The 17,198-nt window shown below is 46.6% G+C and overlaps 1 protein-coding gene across 2 annotated transcripts in view; it reads right to left on the bottom strand.

Annotated features, from left to right (window-relative positions):
- CAPN7 (calpain 7) overlaps window positions 1–17,198 on the bottom strand; it is a 578,129-nt gene that overhangs the window by 145,977 nt on the left and 414,954 nt on the right. For both annotated transcript variants that reach the window (XM_069648744.1, XM_069648743.1), the window contains one exon: window positions 2,216–2,291. In XM_069648744.1, the coding sequence (XP_069504845.1) occupies window positions 2,216–2,291 (76 nt within the window). The remainder of the gene's footprint in view (window positions 1–2,215; window positions 2,292–17,198) is intronic.

The raw sequence follows: 17,198 nt of genomic DNA, 5'->3' as shown, positions 1-17,198 counted from the left end.
ACCAATCGATGTGATTGAACAAATTTAATCTGGGTTTGTCTTTTGTATTTTAAAGCTTTAAATACTTCCAAAAGAATGTCTTGTGACATTTTCATTTATAAACGTGCACAAAAACCTTTGACTTTTACCAAAAAGCAAACCGTTTTTGGTGTCAAACAAGCAGACCTTAAAATATGTGACCGAGGCCTGCAACATATGGTCCGCTCTCTTCTGTCTACCAACCCTTCCACCCAAATGGCCTACATAAGAAGAAATATTAAGTAATGGGCTAAACGATACCAGCAGCATGCAAGAAGGCAAACCTCACCGAAGACAGTAATGTAAGATATATTAGATGATTTGACCAGGATCACTGTATCGTCTGCTGGCAAATCCAGGATATAAACATGAACGCTATCGCTCCATAGTTTTGAATTTGGATACTTATTCACCTCTTGGACTAACAGGTTATGCCATTGTTGGAGGTGATTGCCTAGATTTCACAACACCCCGATCAAACCAATTTCTAGACCTTCACCATACGGATGATATTTTAGTTTTTATAGCAACCCCCATCTGGTACAGGTACATTGCTCATAATAGCAGACGTTATTCTGCAAAACCAAGTACATATGCAGGCAAGTTTATAAACGTCAGGCATAGGAAAGGCTCTGCCAGCCTTGCTGGAATGTGATATTCTAATTTTGCATATGAACACATTACTCTGCAATTGGTACATCACACGGAGCTAAGAATGAGAAAGAATGCTACAGAGTTGTGCCATAAGAAACACACAAACTATGTATACCACAGTGAACATAGAAAGCAAAACATGATGAATTGATCAAGGCAGAATGCACTTGCCAAAACAGAAAGGCAATGGGTTTAGATCCTCAGCAGCACTCCATAAAATATCCTGACATACGCTATTTAGGACTGGTGAACAATGGAATCTTACTTCTTCAGATCAACTAGCCTTGTGGGGCCCCCTCCAAGGTGGGGGCCCTGGGCAAGTGCCCCTTTTGCCCTCCCATAAAACCGTCTCTGCTTGTGCGCGCACGATTAATTAGAGGGTGTGTCTTGGGAGCGGAGGATGTTGGAGTGCTTTATTTCATTGTAAAGTCCGACTCAGTGTTTGCGGCTGAAGATCTGCTATGTTCTGCAGAGCACTTTTAATTTGCAGCATATGTTGTATTTGCTTTGTCTCGCAGCTCCTCCTGCGCATGACCTCATAGGGGGTGTAGGTGTGCTTGGTTGTGTAGGGGCTGCAGATGCATTTGGGAATTGTATGGTATATGTTTCTTGGCGTTTGTCCCTTTGCACCTGCTGCGCATATCTGGAAATATTGATACTGGTTGGCCACGTGAAGGGAATATCTGGAGTTTGGCTGATATGAATTTTGAGGCCTTTATGGCAGCACTACGCCAAAAATCTCAAACATCAAAGTCAAACATTTTGAGCTAGGGTGGTCAAAAAAGTGCCCTTTCTGTAGCTGCTATGGTAACCCCAACCTAAAAACAATGCTCTTTCAGCAATATCTTAGACATGACAACATGTATGGAATTGATAACCAAATATGATATATGATTGTTCAGGTTAAGCTAGACCTGCTGCTTGCCAGATTTGGCGAATTTACATGAACAAGACAAAAAGTTATGGAAGAATTTTTTGTGTGCATTTTCCTATTGAAATTTCGATGCAACTGTAACTGTACTGCTGCGGCACTATGTGTATACATAGACACATACACACACACACAGGCACACACGTTCTTGAAAGGATAGGTGAGGTTTGCGCTCTATTTCCAGCTCATTCCGCCTTACAGTCCAGTAATGCACTTACACCTCCAAGCTCACCCAACACTCATCAGGGAGGCAGATTGGTTCAGGTGTGTGGGGGTAAGTCCCATTTAATGACTAAGGAATTCTGGTCGCTATAGCTTATTTTATTTATTTTTTATAGCCAGGCAAGTCCCTACACACCCCCAATTACTCCACGCTTCAACCTCAGAGGGCAGGAGGGCAGGGGCCGGGGGGGGGTAGCAGGATTGGGGTATGTGGCACTCGTAAGAAGAGCATGGACTGCCCTGGTTCAGCGATCTGGAGCCCGAAAAACTAAACACACGTTTGTCAGATCGAGGGTTTCTTTTTCCTTTGGAGTGAGCACCGTCGAGGGATGCTGGAATCCCGGTATAAAAACAGAAAAAGCAAATGCCAGCCAAGTATTTCCCACCTACCTGGGTAGTAAACCTTTTTGCCATCAGTCTTGTAAACGACCAGTGTAATGAATTCTCGATTCCGTGCAAAGTCATCCTACAAAGAAAAAGGCACATATTAAAACAAAGGAGGATGAAATGTGGGAAATGTTATGTGGAGTTTTGGGATCTTAACAGTACAGCTTCTGCCATTTTCATGCTCAAGTATTCAAAATAAAATTGCGATTACGTAATCAATTGCCAGATGCATCAGGGCACTACAGGGAGGCGCAAAGGAATTTAGTGCTGTAAATAAGAGGCCCCTTTCTAAAGCCAACTGCATCGAAGTTATGCCAAGTGCAGGGAAAAAGTGAAGCATGTTGATTTTTCCCTGGTGTCAATTCGTGGTGAATTTTTTGTCCACGTCACCACGCCTACGTGGTGATGTGAAATAAACGGTGGGACGTCTTCCAACAAGGAAGTCAGCAGCGGGCAAACCGCAACCAAGTGTGGCGTGTTTCTTTTAGCACGCTGTATCCAGTGCGCACTAGGCCTGGCCGACCCCCATTCACTCGTAGCCGGGAGCGCTGGCACCGCTACAACACTGGCGACGAGGCAGAGTCAATCAGCGCCTCTGCCCCAGGCCCCGGGCCGTGCAAAGTACGGCCCGATAAAGGGCCTGGGGGGTTAGGCGCGGGGTGGGGCGAGATGGCGCGAAGAAACATGGGGAGGGGCAGCCCGTTGGCGCCCTGCCCCAGCGTTGCCAGGCAACAGCCCCCAACAACAGGCAGGGTGTGAGGGGAAACCTGCAGGGGGGCTGGGCAAGGCCCAGCCCCCAGGAGAATAACAAAGGACAGAGGGGGTATAAGTATGGCCAAAGGACAAGGGAGAAAAACAAACCAGGCAAGACGCTCACCTCGTACGGGTAGGCGTCTTGGGACCTGGGCAAAGGAGAAGGAAGCGTTTTGCAAAACTTCAGGAAGAAGGAAACGAATGGAGAGAGGAGCAGGAACGCTGAGTACTTTCTTCGGTACACGGTAGAAGAAAGTCGTAGGCGGCACGTGTCCAGGAACGGATGCCCGAGGGTAACCGAGACTGACCAAGGAGAAGGCTGGCATCGCTAACCCTGGACACGGTGTGCCCAAAAGCACAGACACATGTTGTTACCATGATTCTTGTTTGTTTTATTTTCTGTAGAAAATAAATGCCTACGGCCAATCATTTTTCCACAACAAATCTGTCTGTAAGTCATTCCATAGTATAGGAGGTAGGAAACAAGAGCAAGGAGAAGCCCACACTACACAGCCTATGATGTTTACAGGCACGAGCGCCCATGTTGATGGACACCCACCCAGTTTCCCTCTCTCTCCTTCCCCACCTCGTGAAGGCCGAGCAGCCCACTGGAAGCGGCCCCAGCACCAGAAGGAAAGATAAAACAGGCAGTGAGTCAACACACACACTCTTATCAACGCTGCAGGGAGGGAAGAGACACAGGTAAACAACGCTGCCACCTACAGATGACAACCAACAGCACAAGGCCATACATGATGGCCACCACTACAGCAACCGCTGTAAGGCTGGCCACAGACTTCAGGCCAGGCCCCACGCCACGCACCCAATGATACAGGGGCATGGAGGAGTTCACATGGCCCCATTTGACCCATACCATCGTTGGTGAGACCCAGGTGGGCCCTGTGGTTGCAGAAATATGAGATGGAGTGCAAAGACGTTGCCACGCTGCGAAAGATGCGCTCACACCTGCTACTAAGTGTAGGCGATGACACACTGCACATTTTCAACTCGCTGCCACAGGCCCAAGACGTAGATGATCTATACAAGTTAGCGAAGGATGCCCCGACGCATCATTTTATGCCTCAACTCGACCTGGACTATGAAATCTTGAATTACTGCACAACGGTTCAAAATGAAGCAGAGGCACTTGACTCATACCACACTCGTTTGCGACGACTTGCCCAATCATGTGAATTCGACAATGTAGACAGAGATCAGATGGCAAATTTTCAATGGGATGCAGTCTGAGAAATTACAATGGATTGTACCGTGTGAAAAGGAAATCTTCTTATCTTGCATCCTAGAGTATGGCTGACAGAGGGAAATCTCACACCCCTGAGCGGCACACATTGGCACCACGCTCCAGAGGCTGCAAATACACCCCGCTCCAACGATAGCTGCCATCACTGACAGACAGCCGCCGCAAGCAGAAGACCAAGTGCCTGCCCGCACCGGGGGCTCATCGCATTCCGGGTCCAAATGACTACGGGTGGTGCGGTGGACAGTAACATAGGAAATGCAACTGTCCTGCACAGGGCACCACGTGCAACGCATGCCAAGGTCTGCCGGTCCTCGAACAACCTGGTCAACCAGCGCAGCCCTGCAAGAAAACTGCCCACTAGAGACAGGAAACAAGCGAGAGCACGCCAGGTCGAAGCGGAAGACTTCTCGTCAGCTGAGTCTGAAGGGGAAGAAAGCCAGACGATGGCGACCATTGCAACCTGCCAAGCCGGGAGAAAGAAGGGGAAAGTGCACCTGATATCAGCGCCATTGTGAGAACAGCAGAAAAACCGAAGGAAGAAAGGAGGCCTCGATGCAACGTCATGCTAGGGGAGCACAAGGTCACAATGACAATTGATACCGGTGCCTCAGTGAACGTGATGCTACTCAGAACCTTACACACACTGAAACCCCAACCCGCAATGAAGCCCACGGACACTGAGCACTACTCATACGGATGCCACGATCCGTAGTCGGACGATTCCGCACCACTCAGCAGAACGGCGGCGTCATATATCCAGTCAGAAATATACGTTGTGGACAGAGGCGGATCTAACGGTCGTCAGCCAGACAAATGGCGAGCGGGGCCCGCCCCTTCCACACAACACAGGGCCCTTTCTGCTGTGGCGAGTTCTCTGCTTGCTTTCCCCCTGACTGCTGCCAGAGAGCACACGTGCCATCGCAGTGTGGCTCATTGTGGATTTTAACACCGTCAGCCCTGAGGGAACATGGCAGGCTTTTATGTGACAGCTTTCACACCATAAACAAAGCCAAACAAGGTTGGTGCAAAATGAAGAGGGGTTTGGTCACTGAAAAAAAAAACAATGCAGTTCTAGTGGCGTGTTTTGGATGTTAGTTGTCACAGGGTTAGGGCTTTGTTATACATGTCAGTATCTCCTTCAAAATACATGCTGCAATGCAAAGGTTTTTAAATATTACGACAATCCACATCAGCACGTTGTTCTGTTTTTTTAATTTTTTTTTTACTTTTACTTTATTTAGGAAGTTTATGGAGCACAGCCCACCCTAGAAGGCGCCATATGGCCTGATTTACAAAACCACTTTTCAATGGAAAAATCCCATTGGAAACGTTTCGTAAATCGGGCACATAGGGGTGTGGTATGGTTGGGAAGTGTCACTGCATTCTATCATCTTTCAGGAAAAAAATCAAACTAATAAACTAATAGATACAGCATCTGGTCCTGCAGCGATCACAAGCAGCTCATCACACTGCTGTCACAAACATCAGTTATCTTCTTGCTTGTTTCTTACCACCGTCCACATTGATCTGTTTTGCATCTAAAGTCCAAGCAGATACAACATATTGTAAAGGGCTCTGTAATTCCATACTAGTGCACACTTACACAGATCCGAGGTGTTCACCCTCCAACCCGTGCAGCGAAAGCTGAACACTATGCAATTCTGCCATTTTGCAATGCATGGCTGCAGCAACGCCCGCACCCACAGAATGACATCAGTTTTCTGCTACAAGGACGCGTATGTTCTCTAGGTTTACAATATTTAGCATTAATAGCAAAGCCTGCTGAGGAGGCCCAGCTGTTTCCAGTTAGTCAGACCCCTAGGTAACTGTTATGAAGACAACTTAATAAAAAATTGCTTTTGTCCCTAAAGTTTGCCATTGTGCACTGTGACCACAATTAACTCCGCCCACCCAAAGCTCCGCCTCCATGACCCGCCCATCTAGGGCCCTGTGTCAGGTGCTGCCCACGGGGCCCTTTGCCTTAAATCTGCCACTTGTTGGGGACCCAGGGATTGAATGTTTACTCACCATTACAACAGTGAACAAACAGCTTTACTCAGTTGCAGCGCCGCCTCTGAATAAAGGCCCTTATTCTGACATGCAATGCATTTTTTCTAGGCAACAAAATATGCCCCTGCGAGAACGCAGTTCTGCTTGCATCGGAGATATGTAAAAACATCAGTGAACTTTGATGCAGGTCAGGTGGTACAAGGTTGTAGGTTCAAAAATACTGTGAGTGGATTGGAATGTCTTTGGGGAGTACCGTGCATAGATAACTCTTTGAAGGAAGCGGACGTTTCGTTTGTGAAGTGAAGTTCTGCGACGTGGTTTTCCTGACATTACCGAAGTAAGATGGCGGAATTATGTTAGACTGCCACGAGCTGCGAACGTGATGGCGGTGGTGCGCTATCCAACCGAGGCTTCTGAGGCAGAGGTTGTGTAAGAGCTCTCTCTACTCTGCAGCCTTTAAAGAACAATAACTCGTCCCAAAATACAATCGGGAGCATGATTGACAGCTTATGTGTTTGGGCATAGCTTTTTCTGCCGTTTCCGGGGAAGAATGATGGTGATATGGGTTGTTGTGCGTCTTCATAGGCGTCCACAGGTGAGGAGGGGAGGAGGGGCAAAGTGGGGCCACAGCCCTCGCTAATGGCAGCTTTGCCCCCATCCCCACAAAGGAAACTGAAGAGCATCATTTAAATTGCGTGTTAAGAGTAGCTTGCTATCGCGTTTTCACAGCCTCTATGCTTGGCGTGTCCTTTCATCTGGCCCGAAGCAGGTATCACGCGAATAAATGGGCCATGAACATCACCTGTCTGGGCGATATATGTCAAAAGCTGCCTTCCCACATGCTAGGAACAAAGTTTGCTGCATGTGCTGCTTACAATTAACCAGGAAACAAAGGCATTTTCAAAGTAAAAACACGTTGCTTAAAATTAAACCACCAGTTTATTATCTGTGTTTTGTGTGCAAACTCACCCACACACAAACAACCTACCGTTGGTGTACCCCTTCCTTGGAATACTGTATTACATGGTATACTTCTAAAATTGATATTGGTCTGTCAAACTGCTCAATGGAAATGAAATGTTTCTATTGCTCTGACAGCAGTTATTAGGAAACAGAAGTGTGGGTGCTCGGGTGGCAACGTTTTCACCATGGGGGAAGCATCCTCGCCCTGAGCAAAGAATCAGCACAGCCCCTTCACTGGTCGAACGGTGCATTTTGAAAACACATATGTTTTTAGCAATTTCACAAAGCAATACGAAGTACATGCCACGTTAACATTTCAGCAACAGCCTTTAAACCAGTCGAGTTACCAAGGTCGCTGTTAACATCAGATGTGGCTCCCAGATTGTGCTCGCATTCCATGCATTTCCAACAGTGCAGTTCACATGAATGACTTTAAAGCCAATGTCATTTCACCTTCAGCCACACGGACACTGGGACAGTCTCACTTAGGATGTATAGTCTAATTGAACACTCAGTTGATCCTTGTGGATCCAATGCCTTTTCGTATATTGTGATAATAATTATACGGTTTTTCTTCACGAATCCAGTTAAATGTTTATGAATATTTAGTTCACCCTCAAAGAATCCAAATCAATTATATTTCATACATTTAAGTAATTTCTAGAATTACAATGTACGCCTTTAATGCATCCAACTCGGCTTCTCAATATACGTAAATAATAGATCTTATTAAATCCAGTTTAATAAATCCAGATGGTGCTTTCAATATGCATAGATTCTGTTCATCTTCTTAGATCCAGTTTATCCTCTCATAAATCCAGTTGGTCCACAACACGCGTTTCCCTATAAACATAGCTCATCCGGAGGAGATGAATGCGTTTTTTATTGTAAATAACTGCATTCCTTCTTCATCTTGAAAACGTGTTTTTAATTAAAAAAAATCAAATTCGAATGTTATGTTGATATTATACAACGTACCGCTGCCATTTGCATGTTCGCCAGGTGCTCACGTGGATCTGTAAGAAACTGGGTGGGGTTGGTTAGTGACGGAAGAGCGATAGGATAGAGGTTGTGGATGCTCACAGAACCAGGAGAAAAACTGCCGTCTGCGTGTGCGTCGGCTTTCTGAGTGTGCTTTGTTGTGTACATTGGGCTTGTGTCTGGAGGGGTAAAGTACAGTGTCTGGGTTGTTTGCTGCCGTTTGTTCTGGCTGCAGGTGTGTGGATTGTTTGTTTTTGTGTGTGTTATGGTTGACCCTTTTAGGCATATGTAGTTTTTGGGAGGTATGAGGGAGAGGAGAAAGGAGCAAGGGTGGTAATTTTGGCTTAGGGTGTGTGGTTTTATTGTCCGTTCCATGATCCGTACTGTCCCATGTTTGCCTTCGGTCCGGGGTATGATATGTGTGGTGCCCGTTCTTATGCTCATCTCGGTGAATTGAATAGCTATGTTTTCAGTCATTTTCTGAAGGTTAGGTGATTTTCACTTGGTCTTATTTCTTTCGGTATCTATTTACATAGTTTGGCTAGCAAACGTGAGAATGCGATTCCTCCAAATTTCCTTTTCTCATAGTGTTTAGTTTCGATTTGGACTTTATTGCTCTCTCTTAGGTTTCTTCCTGGTTGGCAGCAGTTGATTTTGGCTTGGCGAAATTCGGCTCCTTGTCATTGTAGTGATTTTTGGGCAAAGCAGGGGGCTTTAAAATGAATATTTTTTTTAATGGGAAGCCAGTGCAGGCTTCTCGGGGCTGGTGTGCTGCAACACCATAACCAGGATGAATTAACAACTCAAGAGGATGCAGTGTTCCCTGGTCTCACCTAATGCTATGCAGCCACCAGCTGATTCCAGCTCAGGCACCATCGATACCCAACACCTACCTCTGGGTAGGTGTTGGGTCTCCCACTCAGCATGGGAGGGGAGAGGGGGATAGACCACATTTACTATAGCATTCTCTTTTCTGCTGATATGGGTCAGAGTTTGGCACTGGGACACAGGTCTATTCTGGTGCTTGTTGTCCTTTGTGTTTGTTTCTGGACGGTGCAGGCTTCTGGGATCAATCATCAGCTCCACCAATATGAGCAGTATGGTGCATGCTGGTAACTGTAGTCTCTCACATCGGGATACCAGGCAGTTCTGAACGCCATACTTCCTTTTGCGAGGTTGGTGCTCCGATTGGCCTTTGTGTCCAGATTTGTGATGACTATTACGTTGTTAAGGCGCCCATCCTTTGGAAGTTGCAGAACAGTCTGGCTTATCAGAGTGATTCTGGTTAGTCTTGTAGCCCCAGCCTGGGATGGATGAAGCTTGAAAGGTCCATTTGGTCAAGTCTTTAGATGGTACCTTGCTAGTTAGTGAAGAGCCAGGTTTTGATAGATTGTTCAAACACTAGGTGATCACCTTGTGTGGAGTTCCTGGGCATTGAGTTCCATAGGTTGGTTAATGGGAAAGAGAAGGAGGATCTTCAAGTACTCAGTTTATCAACTTCTGAAAGATGAAGAGGCATGTTCACCCTGCCAGAACTCAAATGAGTGACTCAGAAGTTAGAGGAGAGCGCTTATTGTCAGACACTATGCAGCCAGACAAGGCGCCTAGAAACACTTGGCTACAGTCGCGTTATAAATATCACATCATATCCCTGGTTTGAACACATCTGCCCACACTAAGCCTGCACTGCAACCCCTATCACTTGCTGCCTTTAGACAATGAAGGATCCACTTTCAAACTATGGCATTGACGAAATGACAAGGAATACTGGGCACAGGACTCCAAATACATATGGAAACTATAACCTGCGCCAGAATCAGATGGCCACCGTGGAATGAAAAATTCCTCAGGCATCATTTAAGTGTTTAGGATTCCAAGTCTTGAGTGCAGGTGGGTTAGCTGCATTAAAAGAAACACTTGTCAAACATTACAATTACAATAAAGGCAAGTGAGGTGATTGAGGTCTGTGCGGAGAGAGGGGAAGAGAAGTGGAAGGTACACATTTAGGTGCATCTCGCTATTACTGCACCTATTCTGCATTAGAGACGCCTTCCATCCTTGCTGCCCATGCACTCAAGTCTCCTGTGCCGCACTGAACATCATTTTATTAAGTCAGGGTGGAGTGGGTACTTGCAATAACCCTGCCCAGGCACCAATGCACCTTATCTTTCTTTAGCCCGGCCCTCCCATCTCTAGAATACTCTTTTACTTGTTTTAGCCTGCTATTTATGCACACACGGATTGCAATAACATTTTTGTAGTTGTGTGGAGGTGGTGGAGGCTCGACTAGAGCAGAGGGCTGCAACGTTTGGTTCTCCAGATGTTTTGGATTACAACTAGTCAATGGTGAGGGATCATGGGAGTCATAGTCCAAAACATATAGAGAGCCACAGGCTACAGACCCCTGGACTAGACTGACCAGATAATTAAGTGAAACTGAGACCTTTTTTCCAATCCCTTTTTAGTACTGGAAAAATTCCAATATTCTGGAGAAAGGGCTATGGGGCCGAGGGCAAACTGACTGTTGCTTATCTACATTAGGCTTTTAATAATATGCAGAAACATAGGTCTTGAGTTGTGCCCAGTTAGGTCTGAGATGGTCAAAGTCTTGCTTTTAGCGCACTTAATTCTTGAACAGTAATTGCAGTTTTAGTTTCAGATCATAAAGCCATGTTTATAAGTAGCAAAGTGCAATGTAAATAATGGTTTGCAGCTCACACTGGGCATAGGCCAATTTGAGATGTCTTAAATCCTCCAGTGGGTTATTCATGTGTGTTAGTCACCTGCTCTTGGTCATTGTCTGATGCATGCATGGAGCTTGCTGGCATGCGTGATGTGCATACAAGAAAGAAAAACAATTCCTTTAACGAGAAGCCATCCCTCATAGTATAAGCTCAGTACCAACAAGTGTCCTTCAACAGAAGCAGACATCACTCCAAGCTGAGCTTCACCTTGTTTATTAGACTAGAGACATTATAATGCAGCATCAAATTATATGTAGTCAAGGACAGTTCATTTAACAGAAGAAATATCACCTATTGGTGCGAACACATGGGGTAAGGGGGGTGATTTCTCCCCCCCCTTAGTTGTTACGCAACGTGGCCAGGAACCTCACTTTGCACCATAGAGACGATTACAGTTTTCAGTGTAAGACTGTGCATCCTAAATTAAACTATGTACAGGGTCAAGACGGCTGGAGATGAACTACTACTGGCTTTAAATGTATGCATTTAAACTGCATTGTTGGTGATGCAGTGATTTTGAGCACAAACATGGATCTATAACCCAAGTTAAATCCTTTGAAAGTAGATTGATATGTCCTGAAGCAGAACGCTACCAAGATAGCTTAGCATGTTCAGTGACTGTTTCTGAGATGTTCTATGTGTAAAGCGGTCTGTAAATCCCATGGCTTTTGTAATTCCATCTAAAAACATGTGCTGTAAAATGCACCTTTTAACGATCGGAGAGCCTGCGCTGGTGACTTGCTTATAGTTAGATAGGCAGGAGGTCATTTCTGCCCCCCAGTGAAAAGTTGGCACCCATGAACCAACGGCTCAGACGCATTACTATTAAGCAGTTTGAAAGCCAATAACATCTTTAAATGTATATTCTCGGACAGAACGCTCAAAAGGAAGGGGGCACACGAATGACAGTGTCTTTATGTGGGCATTCCACAAGAACAAAATACATACATTCAAGAAATCAACCGGTGGCTTAAGTGTAAGACATGCGTTTGCCTTTGGAAAGGTCTTTTTTGTTTCACATTCAGTTGTAAGTAGCGCGTTTAGCAGTGCGAAGCACGCTCTCAACGTATACGCCGCCCACCCCAGTGATATTCATGGCCATCTATTCCTGCGCTGTCTGCATCAGGCCAGAAGAAAGTACACGCTAAGCAAACAAAGAGGCTGTGAAAACTGGATTGCTGGCGGTTGGTAATAGGAGCACCTTAAAAAAAAGGTCCTTCACTACAGCAGGGCCTGAGCACCAATTGGGGGTGAGCGGCAATCCCTCCCCCCAAACCCTCCTCCACACCCCACCAAACTTCCTATAGACGCCTATGGGTGTTAGCGGTGTGGTAGGGCAGAGCTTCAGTGTTATTAGAGTCCCCACCACATGATGATACTTTTCAGTGTCATTTACTAAAGATAACATGTAAAACGTATCTTCATCATGATATACATCTTCAAAGGGTGCTAAAAACCTTGAGGCACTCGCTTTTCTACTACAGGTTTATTATAGCGCTGCTTCCATGCTGGTATTCCTTTCAACAAAGTCTTGGCATGCCCAAATAGCGTGGACATACCATCCAGTGTACAAACAAGCAGCACAAGGGAAAGAAATAACTGGGATGCTGAAATAAGTGTTGCAAAGATGCTATTACTGCAGACCTCGAAATCTATCAAATCTGGGATCTGCAAATAAATATTGCCTCAAAGACAAAACACCACAAAGAGCCAGTGTTCTTGGACTGCAATTCACGTCTGATAAAAGTCTAAGAAGGCGGTTAATAGGCACGGTCATTGAAGGCAGTCATTTCAAGTTTAAAAGGGGTCAAGTAACGACACGAGAAAGAGGATCAAACAAGATAAATGCATGACTTCCTGGTTTAGAAAAGGGTCACCTGTAGAGCCTGTAACCTCTAGGTCACCAATGATAATCAGGCACAGGTTTGTTGCTACAAAGTCTTATTCATCCCTTCCTCCCTCCCCTACTCACTCTCTCTCCCTCACCCCTCCCTCCCTCCCTCCATCCATCCATCCATCCATCCTTGCAAAAGGCAGTCTCTGTTGCTGTCCTCATACAGCAAACAGTCAAAAAAAGTGCTGCGGGTCCAAGCAGTGGGTATGATCTTCATGTTTCACCTACCTACCTGTTCTTCCTTGACATATTTTCAACACACTCTTGAACCTACCACATCCCAAGTACCAAAAAGGTCTGTATGCAGGATAAAGCTCCAGTTCACTGTGGGCAATAGTCTGCATCATGAGTTGAGAGGCTGACCAGAGTGTATGGTGATCAAAGGGTATGAGTGAGGTAAGGTGTAAGTTACTTACCTGTAACTATTGTTCCCCAGCATGGGTCTGGCATGGATTCACATGCTCATGAATATTCCCAGTCGTCGGGCTGGAAATCCTTGGTAAAAGAAAAAAAAAACAGTCCCACTTTCACTTAAAGAAACTGTATTTCTTCTCTAAACCAATCACTGTCCTCTGTCATACTGCCCTCATCCAATAAGAGTCCCCTCCTCTGGCAGCCATCTTCATATTTGGTAAGCACATAAAGTGGCAGTATGACCAAGAAGAGCCGCAGAGGGGACCGAGGCAGTGTTTGCATGTGAATCCATGCAGGACCCATGCTGGAGAACAATAATTCCAGGTAAGTAACTTAAACCTTCTCCAGCATGGGGTCCGTCATGGAGTCACATACTCATGAATAACAAATACATAGCAGTACAACATTACACAACCATGATGTTCTTGACTCCCGCCAGGTGAAGAGGTAACAGGAACATCCCCTGTCCGAAGGCCCAGTACCACAAGTCCTGCACTTTCATGGAGAGCGCCAGTGATCGAGTGCTGCCCCTGCTTCCCAATGTAGAACATGGTGGTGGCGTTGTCCATGAAGATCCTCACCACCTTGCCCTTCACAGACTGTAGGAATGACTTGAGGGCACAGAACACGCCCCTATCTCCAGGATGTTGCTATGAAGATCCTTTTCCTACGGCAGCCACAGGCCTCTCACGTGCAGACACCCAGTTTGTGCTCCCCGTCCGTGGTGACCGTCTCCCAGTATGGGCGGGTTTTGAAATCCTGTGCCTTGGGCAATGTTGGAGTGGACGCCCCACCATCCTATCGCCTGACGGAATTTGTCGTTGAGCTAGATCTTGTACGTGAAGCATCAGGACACCTATATCCAGCAGGTATCCAGAAATTCTTGTACGGGTTGCATTTGCTGTAGATGCAGGATGACATGCCCAGTAACGACCTGATGGCCCGCACCGTGGCAGTCTTCATCAACGATAGCCGTTGAACCTTTCCTTGAATGGCTGTTATCTTCCCCTTTTTGGTGATGCCAGGCAAGAGGTAAGGCACTGTATAGAGTCTGGTGCCTAGGAACAACACGTTTTGTGATGGCGTTATGCAGGACTTTGTTATGTTAGGTTATAAGAATATGTAGAGCGCAGCGTTCACCCGAGGGCATATTTGCGCTGACCAGAAAGGAGAGCCAAAAGGGAACAGATTAAGTAGCAGAAACATTAGAAAAGACGCACGATGAAAAGAAAAATTATCCTCCCTTTCACGTAAAACATAGGGCAGGGCGTTGCAAGCTTTTGATGCAGCCACAGAGAAGGCACGTCCATCAACATGGGAGAGCTTCGCCCGGGGAATTTGGATGGTCAGAGAGGTTTGAGAGTGGAGTGCTCTTTATGGAGTATAGAGGAGAAATGTAGCCTGAAGATATTCAGCCAGTGCACTTGAAGAATAGGAGACATGTGCGCACCACAGGGAGGGTGGTTGACGGCTCTAGCAGCCATGTTTTGTAGTAACTGAAGTCGTCTTAATAGCTAGGCAGCTTGTGCCAAATAGAGCGCATTACAGTAGTCAATGCATCTTATTACCAAAAGAAGAGACTACAGGAGCATGAAAATGTGCAGGTATCTAAGGAAGACACTTACAGGGGTCCATCAGCTTAAAATGACCAGATTTGCAGATTGCTGATATCTGATCGGACATTGATAAGGTGTTAGAAATTTTAACACCTAGATCCTTCACAGAGGAGACAGGTGAAGAAAAAGGGCCCAAACTAAATACGCCAAAACCCGGAGGTCCAATACCGTGAGGGATCCATTGTACACAACCAGTACCTCAGTTTTATGATACAATATGATGATATGCCATTTTATTTATATTGCCCCCATACAGAAGAGTTTCAAGGTGCGACGAGGCAAGTAAGGAGTACAAGGGAGGACAAACCAAGGATCTTACTAGGCCCAGTGACATTGAGAACGCGCAAATACAGGGGAGAGGGAAGGAGGGGTAGTGCAAGGGGCAGGGGAGGAGTGGAAAGTGCTAAACACATGATCAAAACAACACCAGGTAGTGCGGCCAGCAGGTGGCAAGTACAAGAATTAAACAAAGACAATGGGTGATAATAAGTGCAGCTAGGGCGGCTGTGGAGTTGCAGATACAGACCCAAGTGCAAGTGTTGCCAGGAGGCAGTGCGGGTATGCATCTGGGTGGGAAGGGATCTGGGCCAAAAGCAGTGGGTTGCCAGGTGCCCAGTGCAGAAACAGATCAGCAGGGGAGAGGAAGAGAAGGTAGAGTCCAAGAGGAAGGTCTTGAGTTGCTTCCGGAACTGAAGGTGGTTCTCCTCAAGTTTCAGAGAGGCAGGGAGGGTGTTCCAGAGGGAAGCCCCAGCCTAACACAGATCGACCACCAACTCGTTGCTTGGAGAAGCGACTGACCCTGAGGGAGTTGGAGGTGGAGGAGCAAAGAGCTTGAGTAGGAATGTATTTCCAAAGGGAGAGTTGAAGGTATTGCGGACCCAGGCACCAGAATCCCTTGTGGACAATGCAAAGGGTCTTGAACTTAATCCTTGAAGCCACTGGGAGCCAATGAACAGATTTCAGGGCTGGAAAGATACGAACCCTGAACTTGAGACCAAAAACAAGTGTTGCAGTCCTGTTCTGGATGAGTTGCAAAGGGTGGAGAGTAGCAGCAGGCAGATTTAGAAAATGGCTGTAACAGTAGTGCAGTCTAGAGAGAACCAGATCTCTGGAGACAGTGATCTTCTGGGGGAAGGAGAGGAGGTGCAGTTGGTAGTTTCACTTCTTAGAGATGTCAGCGATGTGTGGAGAAAAGGAAAGCATGGAGTCGAAGATGACCCAGAGGTTCTTAGCCTCATAGGTTGGAGCAGGGAGAGGGCCAAGCGTTTAACAGCAAATACCTGGACATTCATTCATCCACATCCTCCAAGCAGCCCCTAAACCGAGCGGTAATATTGGAGAGATGGAGCCAAAGCAGAATCTGTGTGTCATCGGCGTAGGAGTAGCATAGGACGCCATGAGACTGGATGATACCAAGAAGATACTGACTGTAAATATTGAAAAGAATAAGCATTACTGAGGAGCTTTGAGGGACTCCACACAACAGATGGGCCGTTTTGGATTTGAAATGGGGCAAAGGGACCGATTGGGATCATCCTGAGAGGAAGGAGGTGAACCACCTGAGCAATGTCCCAGATAGGCCAGCAGAGGAGAGGTGGGCAACCAAGGTGGGGTGGTCAACGGTGTTGAAGGCAGCTGATAGACTTTGGATAGTTGACTGAGAATCCCAGATCCGTAAGAAGCCGGATAGTAGTCTCCGTGTGTTCATTGGCCAGCTCCCGCGAGCAGTCGCAAATCAGCCAGTCCTCCAGGTAAGGGTATACATGTAAGCCCTGTAGACAGATGGGCCATTACTGGTGCCAGGCATTTTGTGAACACTCTTGGGGCTGACTTCAAGCCGAAAGGGCTGGTAGTGCTGTCCCTGCCCCATGAAATGTAGAAACCTCCGATGTTTCTTTTGAATGATGGCATGGAAGTAGGCGTCCTCCAAGTCCAATGATGTCAAGAAATCTCCTTTTTCCAGTTGGCCGAACACGTATTGCAACGTGACCATCCTGAACTTTTGAGACTTTAGGTATTTGTTCAGACGTCGTAGGTCTAGGCTGGGCCACCAGCCCCCCAGTCTTCTTTCTGACCAGAAAGTATATGCAATAGACTCCGGACTCCCGGGACCGTTGGGAAACTAACTATCGCTCCTTTTTGCAGATGGCCCGTACCTCTTCCAGGAGCTGAGGGATGTGCTGCTCCTGACAGGTAACCGGAGGGATTCACGGACACCTGTGTTGAAATCCAGAGTGTACCCTTGGCAGAGAGCATCCAGCACCCATTTGTCAGTGATCTTTCTCCACTCTCTGACAAACCTCGTCAGCCAGCCTCCCACCGGGGCGCACGTGTGGGGGCCAGGCATCCC

The sequence above is a fragment of the Ambystoma mexicanum genome, chromosome 2q (genome assembly GCF_040938575.1).
Source record: "Ambystoma mexicanum isolate Mex_15411 chromosome 2q, UKY_AmexF1_1, whole genome shotgun sequence".
NCBI classification, from domain to species: Eukaryota; Metazoa; Chordata; class Amphibia; order Caudata; family Ambystomatidae; genus Ambystoma; species Ambystoma mexicanum.
This window is presented reverse-complemented; position numbering and strand designations above follow the sequence as displayed.